The sequence below is a fragment of the Dipodomys merriami genome, unplaced genomic scaffold (genome assembly GCF_024711535.1).
Source record: "Dipodomys merriami isolate MVZ:Mamm:240054 unplaced genomic scaffold, mDipMer1.0.p SCAF_121, whole genome shotgun sequence".
Taxonomy (NCBI): domain Eukaryota; kingdom Metazoa; phylum Chordata; class Mammalia; order Rodentia; family Heteromyidae; genus Dipodomys; species Dipodomys merriami.
In genome coordinates, this window is record NW_027202505.1 from 954,086 (window position 1) to 981,165 (window position 27,080).

At 47.7% G+C, this 27,080-nt stretch overlaps 1 protein-coding gene across 2 annotated transcripts; it reads right to left on the bottom strand.

Moving 5' to 3' along the window:
- Positions 1-902: 902 nt before the first annotated feature.
- On the bottom strand, positions 903-25,904 carry LOC138823636 (armadillo-like helical domain containing protein 1). 2 transcript variants are annotated; one of them, XM_070017061.1, is made up of 11 exons: positions 25,440-25,902; positions 18,877-18,945; positions 17,480-17,646; positions 15,858-16,054; positions 12,476-12,560; positions 2,268-2,387; positions 2,105-2,177; positions 1,882-2,011; positions 1,684-1,761; positions 1,307-1,388; positions 903-1,225 (listed from the first exon to the last, which is right to left on the bottom strand). In XM_070017061.1, the coding sequence occupies exons 1-11, from the start codon at positions 25,643-25,645 to the stop codon at positions 1,005-1,007; spliced, it is 1,428 nt and encodes a 475-aa protein (XP_069873162.1). In that variant the 5' UTR covers positions 25,646-25,902; the 3' UTR covers positions 903-1,004. The 2 variants fall into 2 exon arrangements, with proteins under 2 accessions (XP_069873162.1, XP_069873163.1); XM_070017062.1 differs by having other exon boundaries at positions 1,026-1,209; positions 25,440-25,904.
- Positions 25,905-27,080: the final 1,176 nt, after the last annotated feature.

Genomic DNA, 27,080 nt, shown 5'->3' on the forward strand with positions numbered 1-27,080 from the left:
TCCCTGCAAATGACACAATATTCTTTCTAATGCCTGTGTAAAATTCCATTATGTATAGGGATCACATGTTTTGGATCCACTCATGCACTCATTTGGGCTGTTTCCACAACTTGAATAGTATGAATAGTGCAGCAATGAACATAGATATACAAGTGTCTTTATGTGCACACTCATGTTTATCATAACATGATTCACAATAGCCAAGCTATAGAGTCAACCTGATGAATGGATAAAGAAAATGGCATATTTTCAGCCACAAAATACTACATGAAGAACAATGAATTGGGGTTGGAGGTGTGGCTTACATGATAATGTACCTGCCTAGCAAGTGCAAGGCAAGGCCTGGAGTTCAAATGAATTAGGTCATTTGCAGGAAAGTGGATGGAACTGTAGATCATAATGCTAAGCAAAATAAGCCAGACTCAGCCAGGTGCTGTTGTCTCGTGCCTGTAATCCTAGCTGAGATCTGAGGATTCTAGTGCAAAGCCAGCCTGTGCAGAAAAGTCTGTGAGACTCTTCTCTGCAATTAACCCTCAGAAAACTGGAAGTGGAGCTGTGGCTCAAAGTGGTAGAGCACTAGCTTGAGTGACAAGGCTCAGGGACAGCACCCTAGGATCTTAGTTCACACTCTTGGTACTGGAACAAAACAGACTCGGTGGATTAGTGTTTTGGAGTGGCTTGTGGGGGCCACCTGGGATTAGGCAGGCTCTATATTCAGGCCAGATGATGCCCTGAGCTTTCCAGGAGGCTAATTAGTGGCCCTCTCCTCCAGACCTGCGTTTTGGGAAGCAAAGGCATCCTCCTCCAATACATCGCTCCAGGGCTCATGTGATCTCCCTTCTCCACACCGTGCACAACAGACAGATGTTGAAACTGTTTATTGAAGTCTTCCCAGACAGCAGCTAACTCTCCCCCCACCCCCAACCTCCCACCCAGGAACCCGGGGGAGGTTCCCCATAAGGAAAGGCCTTGGCCTGGGTTTGACATAGGAACAATTACTCTTTTCATTCCATATCCTTCTTCACTTTCTCCTCTTCCTTTTCCTCCTCTTCTTCCTCCTTCTCTTCCTCCTCCTCCTCCACTTCTTCTTCTTCCTCCTCCTCCTCTTCTACCTTCCCTTCCTCTTCCTCTTCCATGGCTGTGATGTATTCCATCCGATTGGGATCATCAAGGTCGGGGAGAAAGGCGAAGTCGCGGCCCCTGGAGCCTCTGTGGAAGTGTAACGCTGCAGGCCCACAGCGGCGTGAGCTGGGGCGCTGGCCGGGCCCCGCACCCTGGCAGCCAGGGCTCCTCGCCCCCTGCTCACCTTTGGTAACATTGACCGTGTTGGCTGCCAAGATGTCCGCCTGGATGCTATCGATCTTCCTGTACAGGTCCTCAGCGCTTTCCTGAGGACGGGAGCGGGAGGGGCCGGCAGGGGTGAGGCAGGGCGGGGTGCACTCTGCCACTGGGGTTTGAGCAGGGGGGTGCTGCAGGCAAGGCTTCCTGGGGTGCAGCTCCCAGCCCGATTGCCAGGGTGCAAGAGCGGTTGTGGGGACCCGGAGAGCGCGGGCGGCCAGGCCGGTGCTGGGGGGGGGGGTTGGGAGGGGGGGGAGGGGAGGTGGGGGAGGGGAGGTGTCCTTCTGCCCCCCGCCCCCCCCCCGCACCTGGGCTGAATCTAGGGGGCCGGGAGGGAGCACTCACGAGGAAAAGCTGGAAGAGCTCTTCCCCCATGGACTTGCGCACGTGCTCCTCCACCACCGGGAACATCTGCACGAAGACCTGCGCCCCCCCCCCCCCGTGTCCATGTCCATCGGTCCATCCGTCCGTCGGTCCGTGCGCGGACCGTGACCCTGGCCCCGCAGCCCTGCCCGCCCGCCCCCCCCCCGGCCCACCCCGCACCTCCAGCGTCAGGCTGGCCAGCCTCTGGCTGTTGCTGTGGTCCGTGTTGCCCATGGCGGCCAGCAGGCTGTGCACCACGCGCATGTGCAGCAGGTCCTCCGCGACGCTCAGGCTGCCGCGCGCCAGGACCCTGGCAGGGGGAGCGGGGCCAGGCCCCCGCCGGCTCGGGTCTCTGCCACGGCCGGCGGCTGGGGTGCCGGACCCACCTTCCCTGCCCGCTTACCCGATGGTCTTGGCGGCCGCAGCCTGCTGCAAGAATACTGGCAGGTGGGTGGTGAAGTCGAGAACCGAGGAATCTGGGGGTGTGGAGGGGGGGGAGGCAAGCGGCCTTGAGGCCCAGGGCCCCTTCCCCGGGCCCCGGCCGGACATCCGACCCGCCATCCTACCCGCGAGGATCTTGGAGTGCAGTTTGGACTTCTCCAAGGATGGTGTCAGCAGGGCCACTAGGCCCTTGAGCAGAGGGAAACGCACGTCGTAGTTGACCAGGTCCTTGATCAGCTCGATGGCTAGGAAAGAGCGGAGACGCTGGAGAGGCCGCGCCCCTGCGTGCGCCCCCCCCCCCCCCCATCACCCTTCCCAACACCCAGCCGTGGGCAAGACCTGGGGAGGAGACAGCCTTTCCAGGCCTCCTGGAACATTGTGGAGGCCACATCCTTACAGAACCAGCCCCAAGGGAAGGGGAGGAGGAGAAAGGAGGAGGGGCTGGTGAGCCACTTCAGCAAGAAGGTTAGAGTAAAGGGTAGAGTAGAGGAGATTAGAATGGAGGAGGTTGGAGTAGAGGAGGTTAGAGTACAGGAGGTTGGAGTAGAGGAAGTTAGAGTACAGGGTAGAGTAGAGGAGGTTAGAGGAGAGGAGGTTAGAGTAGAGGAGGTTAGAGGAGAGGAGGTTAGAGTAGAGGAGTTAGAGTCTGGACATGGAGGACCCACTGGCCTTTATTTTATTTTTAATTTTTTTATTCTGTTGGTCATAGGGCTTGAACTTGGGGCCTGGGTGCTGTCCCTGAGCTCTTTTTGCTCAAGGCTAGCACTCTACCACTTGGAGCCACAGTACCACTTAATTGGAGATAAGAGTCTCACAGACTTTTCTGCTTAGGTTGGCTTTGAACTGAGATCCTCAGTTCTCAGCTTAGCGTTGTCAGCTCATTTTAGAGACTAAAAGTGTCACGCCTTTAGAGGGAAAAAGTTAATTTTTGTTGGTCATGGGGCTTGAACTCAGGGCCTGGGTGCTGTACGTGAGCTTTTTTGCTCAGAGCTAGCGCTTTACCACTTGGAGCCATAGTTCCACTTCCAGTTTCCTGGTGATTAATTAGCGATAAGAGTCTCATGGACCTTCCTAACCCTGGCTGGCATTGAACCGGGATCCTCAGATCTCAGCCTCCTCAGTAGCTAGGATTACAGGCATGAACCACCAGAGCCCAGAGGAAGAGTTAATTTAAACTCTGCCTGCACATGCAGCCAATTCCAAAGTGCTAAAAGTTCATGGCAATTCTTGTTCCTAGTCTGTCCCTGTTCTTTATATTTCCAGACAAGACTGCCACCTACTGGCCAGAGTTGAGAACTATGCTTACATTCAAGTTTGGTTCCTCTTCCAGCAGAGAGCTAGCAAGACTGATAAATTACACTCTTATAAAGAAGATCTCCAAATTAAGCATATTCCTGACCATTTATTTTCTACCTCTGACTCCTGTGCCTTCCATATCTCTTTCCCCATATCCTGTTCAAAGCCCAATGTTGAAACATTAAAAGTACCTTTTAAGCCAGGCCTGGTGGTTCAACCCTGTAATTCTAGTTAGTGGACAGGCAGAGATGGAGATGGGGTGAAGTAGGATGGGGGTTTTGAGGTCAGCCTATGCATAAAAGTTCAGGAGACTCCATCTCAACCAGCGACTGGGTGAGGTAGCGCATGCCTGTTATCACAGTTACAGGGGAAACACAATGACTGGGCACAGTGGTATGCGCCTGTCAACCCCAGCAACATGGGGAAGCACACGTAGGATCACAGCCCAGGCCGGCTTGGGTATGAAGTGAGACTCTACCTTAAAAATAACCATTGCACGGGGCTGGGAAGGTGGCTCAGTGGTAGAGCGCTTGCCTTGCATGCATGAGGCCCTGGGTTCGATTCCTCAGCACCACATAAGCAAAAAGAAAAAAGCTGGAACTGGCGCTGTGGCTCAAGTGGTAGAGCACTAGCCTTGAGCTGAAGAGCTGAGGGACAGCGCCCAGGCCCAGAGTTCAGGCCCCACAACCGGACCCCCCCCACCAAAAAAAAAACATTGCAGCTGGGCATCAGTGGCTCATGCCTATAATCGTAGTCAATCAGGAGGCTGAGATCTGAGGATGGATGTTCAAAGCCAGCCCGGGCAGGAACATTTGTGAAACTCTTTTATCTCCAATAAGCCACCAGAAAACCAGAAATGGCACTGTGGCTCAAGTGGTAGAGCACTTGCTTAAGCTGAAGAGCTGAGGGACAGCATCCAGGCCCAGAGTTCAAACCCCACAATTGACAAACAACAACAACAACAAAAGAGTGCAAAACGAGGCTGCAGGTGGCTGAGGTGTCCAGCAAGCAGCAAGGCTGTGAACACAATCCCCAGAGCCTCCCACCACACAAAAAAGGCCAACTCCATGTATACTTATGGTCTCAGCTACTTGAAAGGCTGAAGTTGGAGGATCACTTGAGCTCCAGAATTCAAGGCTAGGGCTGGGAAGGTGGCTCAGTGGTAGAGTGCTTGCCTTGCATGCTCGAGGCCCTGGGTTCCATTCCTCAGCACCACATAAGCAAAAAGAAAAAAGCCGGAAGTGGCGCTGTGGCTCAAGTGGTAGAGTGCTAGCCTTGAGCTGAAGAGCTGAGGGACAGTGCCCAGGCCCAGAGTTCAGCCCCCACGACCGGACCCCCCCCCAAAAAAAACAAACAAACTCAAGGCTATCCTGGGCAGCATAACGAGATCCTATCTCAAAAACAAAATGGAACGAGGCACTGGTGGCTTATGCTTGTAATTCTAGTTACTCAGGAGGTTGAGATCTGAGGATTGTGGTTTGAAGCCAGCCCAGACAGGAAAGGAGATTCTTCCTTTTCCTTCTTTCCTCCTGGTCCTGGGGCTTTAACTTAGAGCCTGGGGACCATCCCTAAGCTTCTTTTGTTCAAGGCTGGTGCTCTACCATTTGAATCACAGCCCCACTTTTAGCTTTTTTTTGGTCGGTCATGGGGTCTGAACTCTGGGCCTGGGTGCTGGCCTTCAGCTCTTCAGCTCAAGGCTAGTTCTCCACCACTTGAGCCACAGCTCCACTTGTGGCTTTTTCTGTCCTTTTTTTTTTTTTTTTTTTTTGCCAGTCGTGGGGCCTGAACTCTAGGCCTGGTCACTGTCCCTCAGCTCTTCAGCTCAAGACTAGCGCTCTACCACTTGAGCCACAGTGCCACTTCTGCCTTTTTCTGTTTATGTGGTGCTAAGGAATCGAACCCAGGGCCTCATGCATGCAAGGCAAGCACTGTACCACTGAGCCACCTTCCCAGCCCCACTTGTGGCTTTTTCTGTCGAGGACTCGAACCCAGGACCTCATGCATGTAAGGCAAGCACTCTACCACTGAGCCACCTTCCCAGCCCCCACTTTCAAATTTTTTTTTTTTTTTGTCGGTCGTGGGGCTTGAACTCTGGGCCTGGGCGCTGTCCCTCAGCTCTTCAGCTCAAAGCGAGCGCTCTACCACTTGAGCTACAGCGCCACTTCCAGTTTTCTGTTGGTTTTATTGGAGATAGGAGTCTCACGGTCTCTCCTGCCCGGGCTGACTTTGAACCGCGATCCTCAGATCTCAGCCTCCTGAGTAGCTAGGATTACAGGCGTGAGCCACCAGCGCCCGGCTCCCCACTTTCAAATTTTTGATGGTTAATTGGAAGTTAAGTATCTCATGGACCTTTCTGTCTGTGATGGCTTGGAATTGAGAGCCTCAGATCTGAGCCTCCTGAATAACTAGGTTTAAAGGCATGAGACACCAGCACCCAGGTCAGACAGTGATGTTTGACTCAGGTCTCAGAGAGAATCCCTATCACAGAAAGCTGGCTGGAACCTGCCCAGATTCTAAACCCAGCAGCACATATATGCTGAGTTGCTCAGCAGAATCTGAAGCCCCAGAGACTCCAAAGGCTGAGTTTTCCCTGCGCTCTTAGTCTCTCATAATACAACCAATATGAACGACTATAACCTTTACAAATATTGAGACGAAACTTATTTTTAATAAATTGGTAATTTGGTAAATTAGCCATTCAGCAAATTGCTCATTTGGCCAATTGACTTCTGGCAAGCATGTGTTTGGCAAATTAACTTACAGTGAATTAGTCTACTTCTAATTATCATACATAAGAATGCTCATGTTCCTAAGGTAATAATTGATCTGTCAAGGATATATATCCCTGGTTTTGCAATTTGTTGTTCTCAAACCTGAAGGAGTTCATTTTGGATCTTCTCTGGCTACTCACCTACGACATCTAAGATCTATTAGTCTCTCCTCCCCTCCCTTTGGAGGAGTTTCACCAGAAACTGAATGGTTCATTTTTTAACTTCAGTTCTGCACTGAGCAAGTGCAACAGCTCCTCCTTGTGGACACTTATTATATATGCAGCCTCTATATTCAGAGTTACATCAAGACTATTTTGACATGGTAAGACAGACTAATTCAAAGAAATGTACTTTTTGCCTGACTTATGCAACTGTAATCCCATTGTACATTAACTTTCTAATAACAAAACATTTTAAAAAGCTGGGTGCTGGTGGCTCATGCTTGTAATCCTAGCTGTTCAGATGGCTGATATCGAAGGATTGAGGTTCAAAGCCAGCCAGAGCAGGAAATTCTATGAGACTCTCATCTCCAATTAGTCACCAAAAAACCATAAGTGGAGCTGTGGTACAAAGTGGTAGAACGCTAGCCTTGAGCAAAAGAACTCAGGGACAGTGCAACAGGTTCTGAGTTCAAGCCCCACGACTAAAAAAAAAAAAAAGAGAAAGAAAAAAAGAAAAGACTAATTCAATCAATCAATAGACATTTCTCTTCTTCTTTTGTCTGTGCTGGGGCTTGAACTCTGGGCCTGAGCGCTGTCCCTAAACTCTTCAGCTCAAGGCTAGCCTAGCACTTTACCACTTGAGCCACACCACCACTCTGGTTTTCTGGTGGTTAATTGGAGATAAGAGTCTCTAGGCTTTGAACCTAGATCCTCAGATCTCAGCCTCCTGACTAGCTAGGATTACACGCGTGAGCCACCACGCACGGCTTTCTTCTTATTTTTTTTTTTTTTAAGACAAGGTCTTTCTATGTAGCTCAGGCTGGCCTTGAACTTTCAGTCAGATTACCGAGTTATAGTCAGATAACTCAGTTTCTTTGTCATCACGAGCTGACATCAAACCAAAGGGCAATGTGGAAGCTTCCTGTTCCCACTGCCTCTGACACCATTAACTATTACTAAATAAACATAGAAAGATTCTAAACTGGGCCAATATTGAAAGAGCTGGGGCCTGGAGGAGTTCATCAACATAACTAAAGCTAACCCATTTTGTCACAATTTTTTTTTTCCCAGTCATGGGGCCTGAACTCTGTCCCTCAGCTCTTCAGCTCAAGGCTAGTGCTCTACCACTTGAGCCACAGTGCCACTTCTGGCTTTTTCTGCTTATGTGGTGCTGAGGAATTGAACCCAGGGCCTCATGCATACAAGGCAAACACTGAATCACCTTCCCAGCTCCTGTCCAAATCTTTTTTTTTTCTTTTTTTTTTTTTGTCGGTCGTGGGGCTTGAACTCTGGGCCTGGGCACTGTCCCTCAGCTCTTCAGCTCAAGGCGAGCGCTCTACCACTTGAGCTACAGCGCCACTTCCGGTTTTTCTGGTGGTTTATTGGAGATAGGAGTCTCACGGTCTTTCCTGCCCGGGCTGGCTTTGAACCGCGATCCTCAGATCTCAGCCTCCTGAGTAGCTAGGATTACAGGCGTGAGCCACCAGCGCCCGGCTCCAAATCTTTTTTTTTTTTTTTTTTTTTTTTTTGTCGGTCGTGGGGCTTGAACTCTGGGCCTGGGCGTTGTCCCTCAGCTCTTCAGCTCAAGGTGAGCGCTCTACCACTTGAGCTACAGCGCCACTTCCGGTTTTCTGGTGGTTTATTGGAGATAGGAGTCTCATGGTCTTTCCTGCCCGGGCTGGCTTTGAACCGTGATCCTCAGATCTCAGCCTCCTGAGTAGCTAGGATTACAGGCGTGAGCCACCAGCGCCCGGCCCAGCTCCAAATCTTTTCAATAGCCTGGTCCTAGTGGTTCATGCCTATAATCCTAGCTACTCAGGAAGGTAAGATCTGAGGACTGAGCTCAGGCAGGAAAGTTTTATCTTTACATAACCACCAAAAGAAACTCAGAAGTGCCGAGCCCCCATGAATCACACCTGTAATCCTAGCTACTCAGGAGGCCGAGGTATGAGGATCAAGGTTCATAGCTACCCAAAAAAGGCAGAAAAGTATATGGTATGCTTATCTCCAATAAACCATTCAGAAAAAAAAACTGGAAGTGGCGATGTGGCTCAAGTGGTAGATTGCTAGCTTTGAGCACAAAGATGCTCAGAGACAGCGCCTGCGCCCTAAGTTCAAGCCACTGGACTGGCAAAAATGAAACAAAACAAATCCTAGAAGTAGAGCTGTAGTTCAAGCATGTACACGCATGCATGTGCGCATACACACACACACAATTTATTCAGCCATTGTGTTCCAGACACTGGGCTGTTAAAGAAATGGAGCAATCCTTGTTCCTATACTGGAGTTGCTCAGAGGTTGGGAGGAGAGAGATATTCACTTATTCAGGAAAGTAATAATGCAGTGTGGAGTCCTCCCTGCCTCCATCCCAACACGGAAGGATGCCCTAATATATGCTTGGGATGGTGCTGAGGATGTAGGGATAAAGACCAGGACAGTTACCCAGGAATTTTGCACCATCTATGTAAAGGGCTTTTGGGAGGTTAATGCTGTCATTGAGGGACAACTGGAGGCTGCCATCTGATAAGGGTTAAAGGGAGGGTCCAGGAAGGCCTGAGAAGAAGAAATACTTAAGCTGAGAGCCTTGGGAGGGAGAAAGTGGCTGTGTTTTCCAGGTAGAGGTAGGTGGGAAGATCTGAGGCATCTAACCCAGTCTCACTGGGGTTAGATTGAACTTCCTATCATGATTCCACTGCTAGGTCATCACAGGATCAATGCCAGAAACTGATCTTTACTTAGGTCCCCCTCGCTCAGCTCCTCCTCAGATAAGAGCTGCTTGGGCTGTTAATCAGAGGGTTTCAACAAGCATTACTTCTCAATATACAAGGCCCACATACCCATCTGTACCTATGGGACTAAAACAATCTGATAATGCAGTGACAGAAAAATATGGCTGATACATTCCTTCATTCCCCAATCTTTTTTTGTGCTGTTTCTGTTTTTTGTTGTTGTTGCCAGACATGGGCACTGTCCCTGAGCTTTTTTTTTTTTTTTTTTGTCGGTCGTGGGGCTTGAACTCTGGGCCTGGGTGCTGTCCCTCAGCTCTTCAGCTCAAGGCGAGCGCTCTACCACTTGAGCTACAGCGCCACTTCCGTTTTCCTGGTGGTTTATTGGAGATAGGAGTCTCACGGTCTCTCCTGCCCGAGCTGGCTTTGAACCGTGATCCTCAGATCTCAGCCTCCTGAGTAGCTAGGATTACAGGCGTGAGCCACCAGCGCCCGGCTTGTCCCTGACCTTCTTTTGCTCAAGGCTAGCACTCTACCACTTGAGCCACAGCACCACTTGAGGCCTTTTCTGTTATGTGGTACTGAGAATCAAACCTAGGGCTTCATGCATATTAGACAAGCACTCTACCACTAAGGCACATTCCCAGTCCTGTTCCTGTTTTTTTGTTTTGTTTTGTACTGGTCCTAGGCACTGACTCTGAGCTAAAGGCTAGTGCTCTACCAATTGAGCCACAGCTCTACTTCTTGCTTTTTGGTGGTTAACTGGAGAAAAGAGTCTTATAGACTTTCTTGCCTGGGCTAGCTTTGAACCATGACTCTCAGATCTCAGCTTCCTGAGTAGCTAGGATTAAAGGAATCACTGGAGTCTGGCTATGTGCTGAATATTTTTTTAAATTATGATTTATTTAATGACTTCTTCTTTTTGTTAATGTGGTGCTGAGGAATCAAACCCAGGATCTCATGCATGCTAGGCAAACACTCTACCACTAAGCCACATTCCCAGCCTGTGCTGGTAATTTTTTTTTTTTTGTCAGTGTAGGGCTTGATCTGGGCCTGGGCGCTGTCCCTCAGCTCTTCAGTTCAAGGCTAGTGCTCTACCACTTGAGCCACAGCACTACTTCCAGTTTTCTAGTGGTTTATTGGAGATAAGCGTCTCATGGACTTTCCTGCCTGGGCTGGCTTTGAACCTCGATCCTTAGATCTGAGCCTCCTGAGTAGTTAGGATTATAGGCATGAGCCACTAATGCCTGGCTGAGCTGTTTTTTTTTTTTTTTTTTTTGGGTCCGGTCATGGGGCCTGAACTCTGGGCCTGGGCGATGTCCCTTAGCTCTTCAGCTCAAGGCTAGCGCTCTACCACTTGAGCCACAGTGCCACTTCCGGCTTTTTTCTTTTTACTTATGTGGTGCTGAGGAATCGAACCCAGGGCCTTGAGCATGCAAGGCAAGCGCTCTACCACTGAGCCACCTTCCCAGCCCCCTGAACTGGTTATTTTTGAGGTAGCATCTTGCTTCTTGTCTGGGTGTGAGCCTGAAGCATTATCTGCTTATTTTAGTCTTCCCTTTGTAGGCGGGATGACAGGTATGTACCCCCACCTTTCTTAGTCCCAAGTAGCTAGGATTACACATGTGAGTAACTAGTTGTCCTCACTTCTCTCCTCTTCCTATTCCTCCTCCTCCTCCTTCTACTTTTTTTTTCTTTTTGGTCAGTCGTGGGGCTTGAACTCTGGGCCTGGGTGCTGTCCCTGTGCTCTTTAAGTTCAAGGCTAGTGCTCTACCTTTTGAGCCATACTGCCACTTCTGGTTTTCTGAGTGGTTTATTGGAGATAAGAGTCTCACAGACTTTTTCTGCCCAAGCTGGCTTTGATCCATAATCCTCAGATCTCAGCCTCCTGAGTAGCTAGGATTACAGGCGTGAGCCACTGGCACTTGGCCTCCTCCTTCTTCTTGCAGGAACTAGAGCTTGAACTCTGGGCCTCACACTTGCTTGGCTTGTTTCTTTAGCTGATACTCTACCACTTGTACCATTCCTCCAACCTAGCTTTTTGTTGGTTGTTTTAAGGATGGAATTTTGAGGACTTTTTTTTTTGGGGGGGGGGTCTGGGCTGGCCTCAAAATTCAATCCTCTAAGATCCGAGTCTCCTGAGTAGATAGGATTACAGAAGTGAGCCACCAGCACCTGGCTTTTTTTTTTTTTTTTTTTTTTTTTTGCCAATCCTAGGCACTGTCCCTGAACTTCTTTTGCTTAGGCTTTCTCTATTTTTATGCCTCCGTTTCTACTATTCTTTCCCCAGAATGTCCTCCTCTGCATCTTTCTACCTTCCAAACTCTTTCCATTCTCCAATGCTCAGTCCTCTTTCCTTGTCCCTTCTTATTGACTACAGAAAGGTCTCTGAATCACCATAGGAAAAAAGAAGGAAATCACACCCTTTGAATGTCTGCTGTGTGCTGTGTTGAGAATGTAAGTCTTACAAGTCTCTCAGGCTGCTTTGAGTCAAGGTAGCTGTGTAGCCATGAGAAATATACTTAACTCCCTGTGTTTTATTTTGAAAAACATAAATACCACCATTCTTTCGTCACCATTCATTCACTCAAACATTTTCAAACCTGGTATATGCTCCAGGCTTTGTACTCATGGTGGTTTTGAGAATGAAGCAAAATGATGTATGGAAAATGGCTTGCATCTCCGGCCCTCATTGTGTGAAATGTATTAATACTGTCATTATCCAGTTTAATTTCCTATAGAGAGGACATTCCTCAGAGTGGTTTTTTTTCCCCTTCTCTTTTTCCTCCTCCCTCTTCCTGTCCTTCTCCTCCCCCCCCAACCCGGATTGAAGCCAGACCTCACCAATGCTAGGAAAGTGCTCCACTCTAGTCCTAACAGTGTGACCTCTTCCACCATAAGAGGCTTGAACAAGAGGCAGCTTTTAATCCAGGCAGATTGTTTTATTTATGCCAGTAGCCAGTACTGTTGCTTGCATTCAGGACCTGGATGTTGTCCCTTCGCTTTTTTGCCCAAGGCTCCTGCTCTATCACTTAAGCCCTATCTTCACTTCATTTTTTTTTTTTCTGGTTAATTGGAGATAAGAGTCTCACAGATGTGTCTGCTTGGGCTGGCTTCGAACTATGATCCTCAGATCTCAGCCTTCTGAGTGTGTAGGATTATAGGTGTGAGCCACTGGCATCTGGCTAGATCCTAAGAAAAGTTAAAGCACCATCTGGTTGATTCAAAGCATGACTATGACTGTCATATCCTTAAAAAAAACTGCTGAGTGTCATGGGCTCAGCATCTTCCACACAGGATGTAGAACAACAGGCTCTGTGATTGAGGGAAGACTCTGAGGCCTAATGTGCCTTCTATCACCTGGAGGTGGCCTCCTTACCTTCATACTGAACTTCCAGATGCATCGTGCCCAGCACCTTCAGCACACAGTGCACGATGCTGGGGTGTGTCGTTCCGATGATTTCCTGGTGAGATAAACAAGAAGACAAGGTGGCTGTCCTTTAGACCTTGTACTCCTGGAATGAAACACCAACTTCCAAATCAACAAGTGCTATGGTGAGGGATGGAGGGAAGAACCAAACCAAACAAGCCCCAAAGAGTGACAGGGGAGCTTCCCAGGTTTCTACTGAAGCATCCCAGGTTTGTACTGAAGCACTAAGCTGAAGCTACCTGGTCAATGCAGGAACCAGGTTTGCAGAAACAAGAATCAGTCACTTCTTCTCTTAGGAGCCTCACCCATCAGCTAACCACTCTTTTCTACCTCTTCCTAATTTATTTACACTCAGCTCATGGGCTCCTGTGAAGGCTTAGAGGCTTGGGGAGTTTCAAAGGAAAAGGTATCACTACTACTGGGCACCAGTGGTTCATGCTGGTAATCCTACTCAGTAGACTGAAGTTTGAGGATCCAAGTTCAAAGTCAGCCTGGGCAGACAAATCTAGGAGACTCTTATTTCCAACTAACAAGCAAAAAGCCAGAAGTGGTAGAGCAGCAACCTTGAGTAAAAAGTTAAACCTTGAGCGTGAGTCCTAGTATAGGTCGACAAGCGCATGCACGTGCACACACACACACACACACACACACACACACACACACACACACACACACACACACACAGAAAAAGAAAAAATCATTAGCTCTCTGTACATCATCTTTATAATGACAATAAAAAAGTGAAACAAGGGCCTGGGAAGGTGGCTCAGTGGAAGAGTGCTTGCCTTGCATGCATGAGGCTCTGGGTTCAACTCCTCAGCACCACCTAAGCAGAAAAAGCTGGAAGGGGCACTGTGGCTGAAGTGGTAGAGCGCTAGCCTTGAGCTGAAGAGCTGAGGGACAGTGCCCAGACCCAGAGTTCAGGCCCCATGACCGGCAAAAAAATAAAATAAATAAATAAATAAAGCTGGGCATTGGTGGCTCACGCCTGTAATCCTAGCTACTCAGGAGGCTGAGATATGAGGATCATGGTTCAAAGCCAGCCCAGGCAGGAAAATCTGTGAGACTCTTATCTCCAATAAACTACTCAGAAAACTGGAAGTGGCACTGTGGCTCAAGTGGTAGAGTGCTAGCCTTGAGCTGAAGAGCTGAGGGACAGTGCCCAAGTCCAGTTTAAGCCCCACAACTGACAAAAAATAAAAATAAAAATAAAATAAATAAATAAAATAAATAAAAATTTAAAAATCATTAGTAGGAGTCACAGAGAGCTGTCTATGAGAGGAAGGTTCTAGATTCACAAAACAAAAGAAAACAAAACAAAAAACCAAATTCTGTATTTGGATATAGCTTGGCTGCTTTTCAGATGGGCACTTGGTAACCATCAAGGTCTATCAAGTTAGTAAGCAAACCCTAACTCCTTCCAAGTCAAGGTGAGTTTTCCCTGCCCCTCCCCCCCTTTTTTCTTGTCAGTTGTGGGGCTTGAAGTGAAGGCCTGGGTGCTGTCTCTGAGCCTCTTTGTGCTCAATGCTAGTGGCTCTACCACTTGAGCCACAGTGCTACTTCTGGTTTTTCATTTTTTATTTAAAATTTTTTGTTTATATGGTTCCACAAATCGAATCCAGGGCCTCATGCATGCTAGGCAAACATTCCTCTACTCTAAGCCACATTCCAATTTTTCTTTTTCTTTTCTTTCTTTCTTTCTTTTTTTTTTTTTTTTTGTTGGTCATGGGGCCTAGTGGTTTATTGGAGATAAGAGTCTCACGGACTTTGCTGCTCAGGCTGGCTTTGAACTGTGATCCTCAGATCTCAGCCTCCTGAGTAGCTAGGATTACAGGCGTGAGCCACCAGGGCCTGGCTTTCATCACTGTTGAGTTTAGTGGCACTACGCATATTCACAAGTTGCTGTACAACCTATGCTTCCTACTGGCTCCACTATTTTTTCCTCTTTTTTTTTTTTTTTTTTTTGATAATGGGGCTTGAACTCAGGGACTGGGCACTGAATCTGAGCTTCTTTTGCTCAAGGTTAGCACTCTACTACTTGAGTCACAGTTGCCACTTCTGGCTTTTTGTGTTTCTGTGGTACTGAGGAATTGAACCCAGGGCTTCATGCATGTTAGGTAAGCACTCTACCACTGAGCCATATTCCCAGCCCCTCCACATTTTCTCTTTTGGTTATCCTTCCTCCTAGAGATCACCTATTCTATTCTATTCTATTCTATTCTATTCTATTCTATTCTATTCTATTCTATTCTATTCTATTCATTTGTGTGTGTGGAGGTGCTCAGAACCTTATTTGTCTGTTTGTTTCTTCAAGGCTGGGACTCTACTACCACTTGAGCCACAGCTCCATCTTCTGGCTTTTTTTTTTTCTGGTTAATTGGAGATAAGAGTCTCATGGACTTTTCTGTCTGGGCTGTTTTTTTTTTTGTCGGTCGCAGGGCTTGAACTCTGGGCCTGGGCGCTGTCCCTCAGCTCTTCAGCTCAAGGCGAGCGCTCTACCACTTGAGCTACAGTGCCACTTCCGGTTTTCTGGTGGTTTATTAGAGATAGGAGTCTCACGGTCTCTCCTGCCCGGGCTGGCTTTGAACCGAGATCCTCATATCTCAGCCTCCTGAGTAGCTAGGATTACAGGCGTGAGCCACCAGCGCCCGGCTTTCTGGGCTGGGTTTGAACCATGATCCTCTCAGATTTCAGGCTCCTGAATAGCTAGGATTACAGGTGTAAGCTCCTTCTCCATTCATATAAAGAAGGAAACAGTCTCAGACAAGTCAAAGTCAAGTCTTTCCTACTATGAATTACTCTCTTCATTTCACAGGAAGGAAACAAAGGCCAGAGATGTCAAATAGCTCCCAGGCTGTCTTGGCTGAGAATCCTGCCCTCCCCAGATAGTCAGATCAAAGCCACTGAGCATCCTTAAATCCTTAAGCATGAGGTCTTCCCATGGCCACCACACATGTCCCAAATATGACTTCACTCAATAGCTAGGACAGAAGCCAACAAGGAAAAAAGGAAGCAGTTCTAGTTCCACAAGTGGTGATTTGGCCTGTCACTTACACACTGTCTACACATGCACCCTGGCTCTTTCCCTTTAATCTTTTCTGCAGACTTCTCACTATCCTTGTTGCTTGTCACAATCACTTTGAAGTCTGCCTTAAGTAAACAGGACAAATCACTCTGCTGGGAGGCATGAACCCTGTGACCCACCTGGGCCTTCTAGAAGAGACACTGACTGCGGCATGAAGGGCAGACATGCTGGGGGAGGCTGAGCGAAGGTAATTATAAGACTGGTGTGGCTGAATCAGGACCCCAGGAGCACACAGCCTTGGCTCACCTGGGCGGTCCTGAGGGTCTGCAGGGACAGCTGCTGAGCTTTGGGAGACACGCAGGGCAGCAAAGCTATTAGACCTTTATATACTTGATTCTGGTACTTGGGGTTTCCATGTAGCAAAGAATCCAACAGAACCTGCACTTCCTCCTGGGTTTCTTCTGACTTAGACTTTGCAAGAAATTCTGCTATGGATCGTACACCTGGGAAAAAAAGAGAAAATGTTAAATTGGATGTGATTTATGAAAATCACCTCCACTGAGGATTGCATGACAGAGAGCTGGGTGCCAGTGGCTTATGCTTGTAATCTAGCTACTTAGGAGGCTGAGATCAGAGGTTCAAGGGTTGAAGGCAGCCCCAGCAGACAAATCCAAGAGATTTTTGTTGTTTTTTTTTCTCGGTCATGGCCTGAACTCTGGGACTGGGTGCTGTCCCTCAGTTCCTCAGCTCAAGGCTAGCGCCCTACCACTTGAACCACAGCGCCACTTCCGGCTTTTTTCTTATGTGGTGCTGAGGAATCGAACCCAGGGCCTCGAGCATGCAAGGCAAGTGCTCTACCACTGAGCCACCTTCCCAGCCCCAGCTTTTAGTTTTTTTCCAGGATGTGTCTTGTTTTTTTTTTTTTGGGTCCGGTTGTGGGGCCTGAACTCTGGGCCTGGGTGCTGTCCCTCAGCTCTTCAGCTCAAGGCTAGCGCTCTACCACTTGAGCCACAGCGCCACTTCCGGCTTTTTTCTTTTTGCTTATGTGGTGCTGAGGAATTGAACCCAGGGCCTCAGGCATGCAAGGCAAGGGCTCTACCACTGAGCCACCTTCCCAGCCCCTGTCTTGTGATTTTTGCCTGGGGCTGGCCTCGGTCTGCAATCCTACTTATGGCCTTCCACATAGTTGGGACCACAGTCCTGGACCATCATGCCTAGCTTATTGAGATAGAATCTTGCTTTTTCCCTAGGCTGGCCTTGAACAATGATCCTCCTGATCTTTACCCTGCAAGTATCTGGGCTTATAGTTATGAATCTCTGTATCTGGTGATTCATTCCATTTTACAGATGAAGACATTGAGGCCATGGAGGAGACAGAAGGGAGAATCCTTATGAAAGCGCAGGCTGGGAAATGCTTTGAAAATGGGCTGCCTGGGGGTGCCATTGTCTTTGCATGCCTCAATCAGAACATTCCAAATTCTGGAAATTACTGGGTTGTTTGCTTTCTTATCAGATGGTAAACTATTTGAGAACAGGGCCTGTATTTTACTCATCTTTGTATTCCTCCTCCCTTTGCCAATACCTGAACTATCATAAATTTTACTTCTAGAGTTATTCACAACTCAATTTCACACAAGATTTTTGGCAGCAGTGAAATCGATCTTTGTTGCAGATTTGTGAAAGAGAACATATTTAAAATGGAGAAGGACTTCTAAAAACCACCACTGAGAAGTTTGAGCAAATGATGTATCAGGAAAGCCATAAATCCAGTCTTCCGGTGGTCATGTGGACAGAAGCTAATTGAATCCACTGTACTAAATGCTTCTTCCTGTGTAGTCCCTTGCTGTGTGACAGATTCCCCCACAGCACAGCAGGGCAAGGAGTAAGGATGCAGCCTCCCCGCCCCTCCTGTCATACACAGTACCCACCATAGCTTTCACAAATGAGCTCCTTGTACTTCCTGCCAGAGTTTGCGATAATCTGAAGGAGTTTGATGGATTCCTTCTTGTCCTCTTCCTTGATCTTCTCCAACCCAAGGATTTCCAAGAGTGTTAGGGCACCTCCAACCTCAAGAAATTCTACTAGGTACCGGTTGCTGTGTATGGAGGGGTATGGGGAAGAGTTAATGAAACCTGTCAGGTTGCTTGCCCCTGACCTTCAAAGGGTTCCAAGGTTCTTTCTTCAACTTGGCCTCCTATCAAAGCAATGTCCATAGGAAAGTGATATAAAGTAGTACTGGATTCGTGTGTGTGTGTGTGTGTGTGTGTGTGTGTGTGTGTGTGTGTCTGTCTGTCTGTCTGTCTGTCTGTCTGTCTGTGCCAGTATTGGGGCTGGAACTCAAGGCCTTGCAACTCTTGCTTTTGTTTTGTTTTATTGTTGGTCCTGTGGCTTGAATTCAGAGCCTGGGTGCTGTCCCTGAGCAATTTTGCTCAAGGCTAGCAGTCTACCACTTTGAGCCACAGCTTCACTTGCAGTTTTCTGGTGGAGATAAGTGTCTCACAGACTTTCCTGCCTGGGCTGGCTTTGAACCTCAATCCTAAGATCTCAGCCTCCTGAGTGGTTAGGATTATAGTTGTGAGCCACCAGTGCTTGGCTTTGCCTGGCCTTTTTGCTAAAGGCTGGTGCTCTACCACTTGGACCACATCTTTACTTCCAACTTTTTGCTGGTTAACTAATGTCTCACAGATTTGTCTGCTTGGCCTGGCTTTGAAACATAATCCTCAGATTTCAGTCTCCTGAGTAACTACAGGCATGAGCCACCAGCCCCTGGCTCTGAATTTTTTTTTTTTTTTTTGGTTGGCCATGGGGCCTGAACTCAGGGCGTGAGCATTTGGTCCTGAGCTCTTTATGCTCAAGACTGGCACTCTACCACTTGAACTACAGTACCACTTCTGGTTTCCTGGTGGTCAATTGGAGATAAGAGTTTCATGGACTTTCCTGCATAGACTGGCTTTGAACCTCGATCCTGAGATCTCAGCCTTCTGAGTAGGATTCAGGTGTGAGCCAGGGCACTCAGCTGAAATTCTTTTCAGCATTTCCATTATCTGGGCTTTTCAGGGAAGTGAGACAATAATTGTCCTTTCTCTGAGTCCAAATGTGAATTGAGTGTCTGCAATTCTCAGTTAGAGTGCTGACTAGTAAATGACCAATGGGGAACAGAGGTGGAGGAGAATGCAGCAGGGGAACACCACCACTGGGCCCATCTCAAGGGTTACCATTCCCCTCCTGATACCTAGAATTCCTGGTCCCCTGTAGTCGGAGTGCTGTGGACACCACAAGCCGGATACGCCATTGAGCCAGGATTCACCTCTGCAACACAACTCACCTGCTCACAGCTGACAAGAAGATGCCAATGGACCTCAGAATCTTTTCTAAGCACAAGCCAGTCATGTAGCTGGCCAATAAGTTAAAGAACACTTTCTGTGATGGTTTTCATATAGGGAGCCTAATCCCTGGATCCTGGATCCTACCCAGGATACTGAATTTGCATCCTTTGCCAAGAGGATGCAGGATGGGAAGAGAGGGACACTGGAGTGTTGCTTGTGTCTAAGAAGTTCCCCCAGTGTAGTTTGGCCACCTTGGCTGTGACTGTTTCTAGAAAGTGAGGAAGGCTAAATGGAGAGAGCTGAGGATTGACTAATATATAACGGTTGCATCCATGAGTCTTAGCATACTTCATTTATTTTGTGTGTGTATGTGTGTGTGTGTGTGTGTCTCAATCCTCGACTTTTTGTGTGTGTGCTGTTCCTGAGGCTTGAGCTCAGGACCTGGGTATTGTCCCTGAGCTTTTTTACTCCAGGATAGTGCTCTACCACTTGAGTCACAACCCCACTTCTATCTTTTTTGGTGGTTAATTAGAGGTAAGAGTCTCATGGTCTTTCCTTATTAGGCTGACATTCATCCTCAGTTCTTACCAACTTTTTTTTTTTTTTGTCGGTGGTGGGGCTTGAACTCTGGGCACTGTCCCTTAGCTCTTCAGCTCAAGGCGAACACTCTACCACTTAAGCCACAGCACCACTTCCAGTTTCTGGTGGTTAATTGGAGATAATAGTCTCAAAAACTTTCCTGCCTAGGCTGTCTTTGAACCATGATCCTTAGATCTCAGTCTCCTGAGTAGCTAGGATTACAGGCATGAGCCACTGGCGCCCAGCTGTTCAACTTCTTGAGTAGCTGGGATTACAGGCGTGAGCCACTGGCACCCAGCAGCTCAACTTCTTGAGTAGCTGGGATTACAGGCGTGAGCCACTGGCACCCAGCAGCTCAACTTCTTGAGTAGCTGGAATTACAGGTGTGAGCCACTGGTGCCCCACCAGCATTCTTAGGCTTCTATAAAAAGAATTAGCTTCATCATTAATTCTCAATTTTGTATTTGCTCAAAGTTTTGCATGGGAGGTCTCTATCCTTATGAAGAATTGCATGGCTTCCTAGTAAGAATAACATGAGATGGTGGAAAATTAAATCCTGATTTAAAACAACCTCTGTATTTAATGTTATTTTTTAATGTGCGCCTTTGCAAAAAGCCTCATTGTAATAAAGCACCCAGAGCACGCATCAGCTTGGATACAAGGTATGAAATCAAGCCACAACAGAAAGAGAACCAGTCAACAATTACTAGGCTCATAACCCATCGCACGCTCTTAGAACACTTAAGAAATTAGCTGGAATTATTGCAGCTCATGGAGGATGACTGAGAGCTTCCACGACTGATAAAGGCTAATGTAATGGGTTGGAGGTAATGGTGCTTTGTTGGGGGGAGGGTGGAGAGGGGGAGGCAAATTATCTCTGCTGCACCCTGGCTCCCAGGATGCCAATAGAGGTAGAGACAGATTGGCTCATTAGGAAAAGCTCTTTACTGCAAGAAGAGTGTCTTCTCTGGAGCCCGGCTCTCCTGCCTGTTGCCGCCACAGCTAGAGTTCGGGCTATCAGCTCTCATGGTAGTCTCTTTATTCCCACCTTGTCCTCTCCCTTCTCCCCCATCCCTGCTTCAGTGTATTCTCCCCATTTTCTTCACTTACTAGCTAGGCTGACCAATTTTTGTCACTTCCCTCCCTGGTCATACATACGTGTGTGTGTGTGTGTGTGTGTGTGTGTGTGTGTGTGTGTGTGTGTGAGAGAGAGAGAGAGAGAGAGAGAGAGAGAGAGACAGGATCCTTACAGTCTAGGCTGGCTGTACTCTTGATCATCCTACCTCCTCCTTCTCAGGTGTGGCGATGCAGCGTGATCGCCACACATGGAACTATTTTTGTTTTCATAGTCGTACACTATCATCTTTCTGGTTTATTATTTCCAGCAATTGTTCTAGAAGATTACCACGATATCAGTAGGAGCTAACAGGGGTTGCATTTATTGCATGCCAGGCACTGTGCTAACTGCTTTGCTTGCATTGTTTCATATCATCTTCATCACAGTCCTCTAGTGGGCCAATAGGACATCATGTCTCAGTCAGAAAAGAAGTGAGCCATAAGGCTGGGGATGTGGCTTAGTGGTAGAGTGCTTGCCAGGCATGCATGAAGCCCTGGGTTTGATTCCTCAGTACCACATAAACAGAAAAGGCTGAGTGGCTCTGTGACTCAAGTGGAAGAGTGCTAGCCTTGAGCAAAAGCAGCTCAGGGACAGTGCCCAGGCCCTGACTTCAAGCTCCAGGAATAGCAGAAAAAAAAAAAAAAGCCAAACACATTATTCTTTTTTTTTTTTTTTTTGGTCGTGGGGCTTGAAATTTGGGCCTGGGCACTGTCCCTCAGCTCTTCAGCTCAAGGCTAGTGCTCTACCACTTGAACTACAGAGCCACTTCCGGTTTTCTGGTGGTTTATTGGAGGTAAGAGTCTCATGGACTTTCCTGCCTGGGCTGGCTTTGAACCACGATCCTCAGATCTCAGCCTCCTGAGTAGCCAGTCATGAGCCACCGGTGCCCGGCTCCAAAGACAGAATTCTTGCAAACACTCCCACTGAAGGGCTGAGTAGGAAAGGCCCTGCAGTCAACACTGAGAAACAGCAAAATCTGAGAAAGGGAGTGGCTGGGGAGAAGAGTGGCACATTCCTGAAGTCCTGGTACTATGGAGACCAGGCAGGAGAGTCTTGAGGGAAAAAAAATCCTAGCTACTCAGGAGGTTGAAATCTGAGGACTGAGGTTTGAAACCAGCCCAGCCAGGAAAGTCCATAAGACTCTAAAACAGAAAAAAAATCTGGAAGTGTAGGTAGGTCTGGCCAAGTGGTAAAGTACCACGCCTAAGCAAAAAAGCTGGGTGAGAGCACAAGGCACTGAGTTCAAGCTTCAGGTCAGGGTGTTAGTGGCTCATGCATGTGATCCTAGCTAAGGAGGCTAAGATCTGAGAATCTCGGTTCAAAGCCAGCGCAGGCAGGAAAATACTTGAGGGCTTTTTTTTTTTGGACAGTCCTGGAGCTTGAACTCAGGGCTCTCTGTGCTCAAGGCTAGGGTTCTACCACTTGAGTCACAGCACCACTTCTGCCCTTTTCTGTTTTGTGGTACTGAGGAATCGAACCCAGGGCTTCATGCATGCTAGGCAAACACTCTACCACTAAGCCACATTCTCAGCCCCCATGAGACTCTTATCTCCAAGTAACCACCAGAAAACCAGATGTGGTGCTGTGGCTCAAAATGGCAGAGTGCTAGCCTTGAGCAAAAGAGCTCAGGACAGCACCCAGGCCCTAAGTTCAAGCCTCACAACTGAAAAACAAAAGCTAGTTAGGGATGGGGATTTGGCTCAGTAATAGAGCTGTTGCCTAACATGTGCAAGTCTTCAGATCTCAAGCCTCCTGAGTAAGTAGGATTATAAGCATGAGCTACTGGTGCCTGGCTCTAACCTACATTTTAAGCCTCTTATGCACATCAATGTCTGAAGACATTAGACTCAACCTAGACATGTAGTCAGAAGTATTCCCTCTGGCCAGTGTTGCAGGCCTAAAGCCTGCAGTTTGCATTCCTAATTTATCAATGACCTACATGTAAGGAACAGAGAGCTGTGTTTATTTAAACCTTGAGTCCTGTCTACCCAAAGGATCTCTGGTTCACTCATTTCTTTACCCAGTAGACATATTCCAGGCATAGTGCTAGGTGACAGAAATGCAGAGATGAGCAGCATGGATGCAACTCCTGTCCTCACAGAGCTTATAGTCCAGTGTGGGGAGGGAGGTAGTAAGCAAGTAAAACAAAATGCTAAGGCTATTAGGAGAGAGGAAGTTCTGTGAATACAGATAAAAGGAGAACTTTGGGCTTTGCAAAGGGCTTTTGGGGAAAGTAATGTTTAAATTAAGGCCTGAATAAAGGAGAGGAATTAGTCATATAGGAGAAGGTTTACAAAAGGGGAGAGGGTTCATGCAAAGAGAAAAACAACAAAGAAATCTGAGGTGATCCACCAAGTGCACTTTCAATTCAGAGCAGAGATATCTTCAAATCCATTATAACTCTTGTCACTTCAGTGGTGACCAAATCTGTCTTCCTCCCTGATCTTCCTTTAGGGCTTCTAAACACAGGCAACTCAAAATTAGCATGTCTCAAACCCAGTTTACCTACCCCCAAAACTTGCTCTACTCCCCATTCACTGAATTCTCTTCCTATTTACCTACCCGGAAATTTGAGTCATTCTGGGGCATATGAGGAGAGCCAGGAGTTGAATAAATAGGTATGGAGTTTAGATTTCAGAGGAAGGCTTGCGGAATCCTCCAATTGGGGTGATGAAGGAATCATGACAATAGTTACTGCTGAAGAAGAAACAGAAAATACAGAGGATGTCGATAGAACACCAACACGTAAGGGAAGGCTCAAGAAGAGGAGAAATGGATATAAAAGCCCGGCACAGCCAGGTGCTGGTGGCTCTTGCTTATAATCCTAGCAACTCAGGAGGCCGAGATTTGAGGATCATGTCAAAGCCAGCCTGGGCAAGGAAAGTCTGTGAGACTCTTATCTCCAATTAACCACCAGAAAACCAGAAGCGGCGCTATGGCTCAAAGTGGTACAGCCAGAGACTTGAGTAGAAAAGCAAACAGGCTCCGAGTTCAAGCCCCAGGACCCATTAAAAAAAAAAGTAAAAAATGAAAACAAAACAAAAATAAAGAAATAGATATAAAGAAAGGGGAAAAAAATTCAAGAAATGCTATTATAGAAACCAAGACAGGGCTTGGGAAGGTTGCTCAGTGGTAGAATGCTTGCCTTGCATGCATGAGGCCCTGGGTTCGATTGCTCAGTACCACATAAACAGAAAAAGCCGGGGCAGGGAAGGTGGCTCAGTAGTAGAGCACTTGCCTTGCATGCCTGAGGCCCTGGGTTCCATTCCTCAGTACCACATAAACAAAAAGAAAAAAGCTGGAAGTGGCGCTGTGGCTCAAGTGGTAGAGCGCTAGCTTTGAGCTGAAGAGCTGAGCGACAGCGCTCAGGCCCAGAGTTCAGGCCCCATGACCGGACCCCCCCCCAAAAAAAAAAAGAAAAGAAAAGAGAAAAAGAAAAGAAAAAGCCGGAATTGGCGCTGTGGCTCAAGTGCTAGAGCACTAGCCTTGAGCAAAAGCAGCTCAGGGACAGGGCCCAGGCCCTGAGTTAAAGCCCCAGGATGGGCAAAAAAAAAAAAAAGAAACCAAGACATTTCTTGAATCTGAATGTTTTGAGAAGTGGGAAAGGTTGATTGACAAAGGCTACTTAAAGGCCAGTAGAATGAGGAATGTAAGGAATTTGAATGTAGTCACTGGTGGTTACAATTAGAAAATCACTGGTAGGGGCTGGGAAGATGGCTCAGTGGTAGAGCACTTGCCTTGCATGCTTGAGGCCCTGGGTTCGATTCCTCAGACCACATAAGCAAAAAGAAAAAAAGCCGGAAGTGGCGCTATGGCTCAAGTGGAAGAGTGCTAGCCTTGAGCTGAAGAGCTGAGGGACAGCGCCCAGGCCCAGAGTTCAGGCCCCATGACTGGACCCCCCCCCCAAAAAAAAAAAAGAAAATCACTGGTGACCTGGGGGAGAGCTGGGTGTATAAGTGGAGTAGAGGGAACAGGAGTCAGAATGCAGCAGGCAGAGAGAAAACAGGGAGAGCCAACCACCTTTTCAACGAGCTCTACCATGAAGAATAGGAGATAGGCACAACTCAGGTTTGAGATGGGAATTTAATTTTATTTCTAGAGGTAGGAAAGATTTCAGCATATATAAATGTTAATGAAAAAAGTTGGTAGCTGGGCGCCAGTGGCTAAACCCTGTAATCATAGCTATGCAGGAGGCTGAGATCTGAAGATGGTGGTTTGAAGACAGCCCAGGCAGGAAAATCTTAGACTCATATCTCCAATTAACCACCAAAAGACTAGAAGTGGAGCTATGGCTCAAGTAGTAGAGAAGTAGTAGAGTGCCAGCCCTGAGAAAGAGAGCTCAGGGTCAGCATCCAGGCTCTGAGTTCAAGCCAGGAGCAGCGCGCGCGCGCACACACACACACACACACACACACACACACACACACACACACACACACACACACACACACACACACACACACACACACAGCATCCAGGCTCTGAGTTCAAGCCAGGACCAGCACACACACACACACACACACACACAGAGTTGGTAGTGAGGTTAACTTACAGGACAGAAAAAGTGAAGTCCCAAAGGAGATAGTAGGGAATTCAGAGAATAAAAACAGATTCACCCTACAGAGAAGGAATCACTTCTTTAGTTCTGATGAGAGAAAAGAAAGACCAGGAGAGAATGAGGACACACAGGTTGGGAAGACAGGAAATCCATAAAGCTCTTGACTTTTGGGATATATTTAGATGTCCTGTTCAAAGATATGACAGAGATTCAAGAGCAAAGCTTCCTCACCATCTCATCTCTCTCTCTCTCTTTCTTCTTTTGAAGAGTGTCTCTTTTTTTCCCCCAGACTGTTCGGTAAAGGATACGTGATTCTGAGCCAGGTGGTCAAACGCACTAGGAACAAGCTGGCTCCCTGGGAAAATTCCTGCTCCAGTTCAGGGGCAGTCTTGCCTTGATTGGATTCAATGAAAATTTTGAGAATGTTATTCCTTGCAGCTTTGCCAGCATTGTCCCACTCCTGCAAAAAACTCAGGAGCCTGCTAATTGCTGCCTGCTCCTTTATAGACGTCATGGCTAATCAGTCCTGAGGCTGCTGCAAAGGGAAGAGAGACAGGTTACCAGAACATTTAGGATTATGCAAATCTGTAGCCTTGTGGACTTTGCTTTTCTATTGATTTTCTGGAAACTTGGTGAGCCTCTGACATGTCTATGGGTTACCTGTGAAATCCACCCTAGGGGGCTGGGAGTGTGGCTCAGGGGTAGACTGTTTGCCTAGAATGCACAAGGTCCTGGGTTTGATCCTGAACACTGGAAGTGGAAAAAAAAGAAAAGAATCATCTATTCCAGAACTAGCCATCTTCTACTTACAGGGAAATTCTAATAAAACTGAGAATATCAAGGCAGTATAGGCAGGTGTAGTGGCAAACACCTGTAATCCAAGCTGAGGGAAAAAGATCATAACCTTCGAGGTCAGACTCAGCTGCACAATGAGACCCTCTTTCAAAAAATAAGACTGCCGGGCGCTGGTGGCTCACGCCTGTAATCCTAGCTACTCAGGAGGCTGAGATCTGAGGATCGAGGTTCAAAGCCAGCCTGGGCAGGAGAAACCGTGAGACTCCTATCTCCAATAAACCACCAGAAAACCAGAAGTGGCGCTGTAGCTCAAGTGGTAGAGCGCTCGCCTCGAGCTGAAGAGCTGAGGGACAGCGCCCAGGCCCAGAGTTCAAGCCCTCCGACCAAAAAAAAAAAAAAAAAAAAAAAGAGTACAGGGGCTGGGAAGGTGGCTCAGGGGTAAAGCGCTTGCCTTGCATGCCTGAGGCCCTGGGTTCGATTCCTCAGCACCCCATAAGCAAAAAGAAAAAAGCCGGAAGTGGCGCTGTGGCTCAAGTGGTAGAGAGCTAGCCTTGCGCTGAAGAGCTGAAGGACAGAGTCCCAGCCCAGAGTTCAGGCCCCACAACCCGGACCCCCTCCCACAAAAAGAAGAGTACGAAGGTTGTCTGCTTTTTTCTTTTAGTATCAGCTAAACAGGTACTCTACCACTAGCCATGTACACAGCCTCTTTTTGCTTTGGTTATTTTTGAGGTATTCAAGGTAGGCCATCCTGGGCTTCCATCCTCCTTCCTGTGCTTCCCTGAGCCATTAGGGATGACAGGCCCTGGCCACTGCACCTAGTCATTGTGCTTCTCCCATACCTTGGATAACAGGTGTGCGCCACTACAGCCAGCTGCTAGATGAAGAGTCTCAAGAACTTTTTGTACCTGGGCTGGCCTCAAACTGTAATCCTCCAATTCCTACCTTCCAATAGCTAGAATTACAGATTTAAGCCACTATGTATAGCTCAAGGTAGTCAGCTTTTTTTTTTCTGATCGTGGGGCCTGAACGCTGGGCCTGGGTGCTGTCCCTAAGCTCTTCAGCTCAACGCTAGCGCTCTACCACTGAGCCACCTTCCCAGCACCGGTAGTCAGCTTTTTTCTTTTTTTTTGGGTCCCGTCGTGGGGCCTGAATTC

Excerpts from the sequence above, each read along its gene's own strand:
- LOC138823636 (XM_070017061.1), bottom strand. The coding sequence starts at position 25,645 with ATGACGTCTATAAAGGAGCAGGCAGCAATTAGCAGGCTCCTGAGTTTT. Across the intron at positions 12,561-15,857 it reads AGACCCTCAGGACCGCCCAG|GAAATCATCGGAACGACACA; the intron begins GTGAGCCAAGGC and ends TTATCTCACCAG. Across the intron at positions 1,762-1,881 it reads TGGCCAGCCTGACGCTGGAG|GTCTTCGTGCAGATGTTCCC; the intron begins GTGCGGGGTGGG and ends GGGGGGGCGCAG.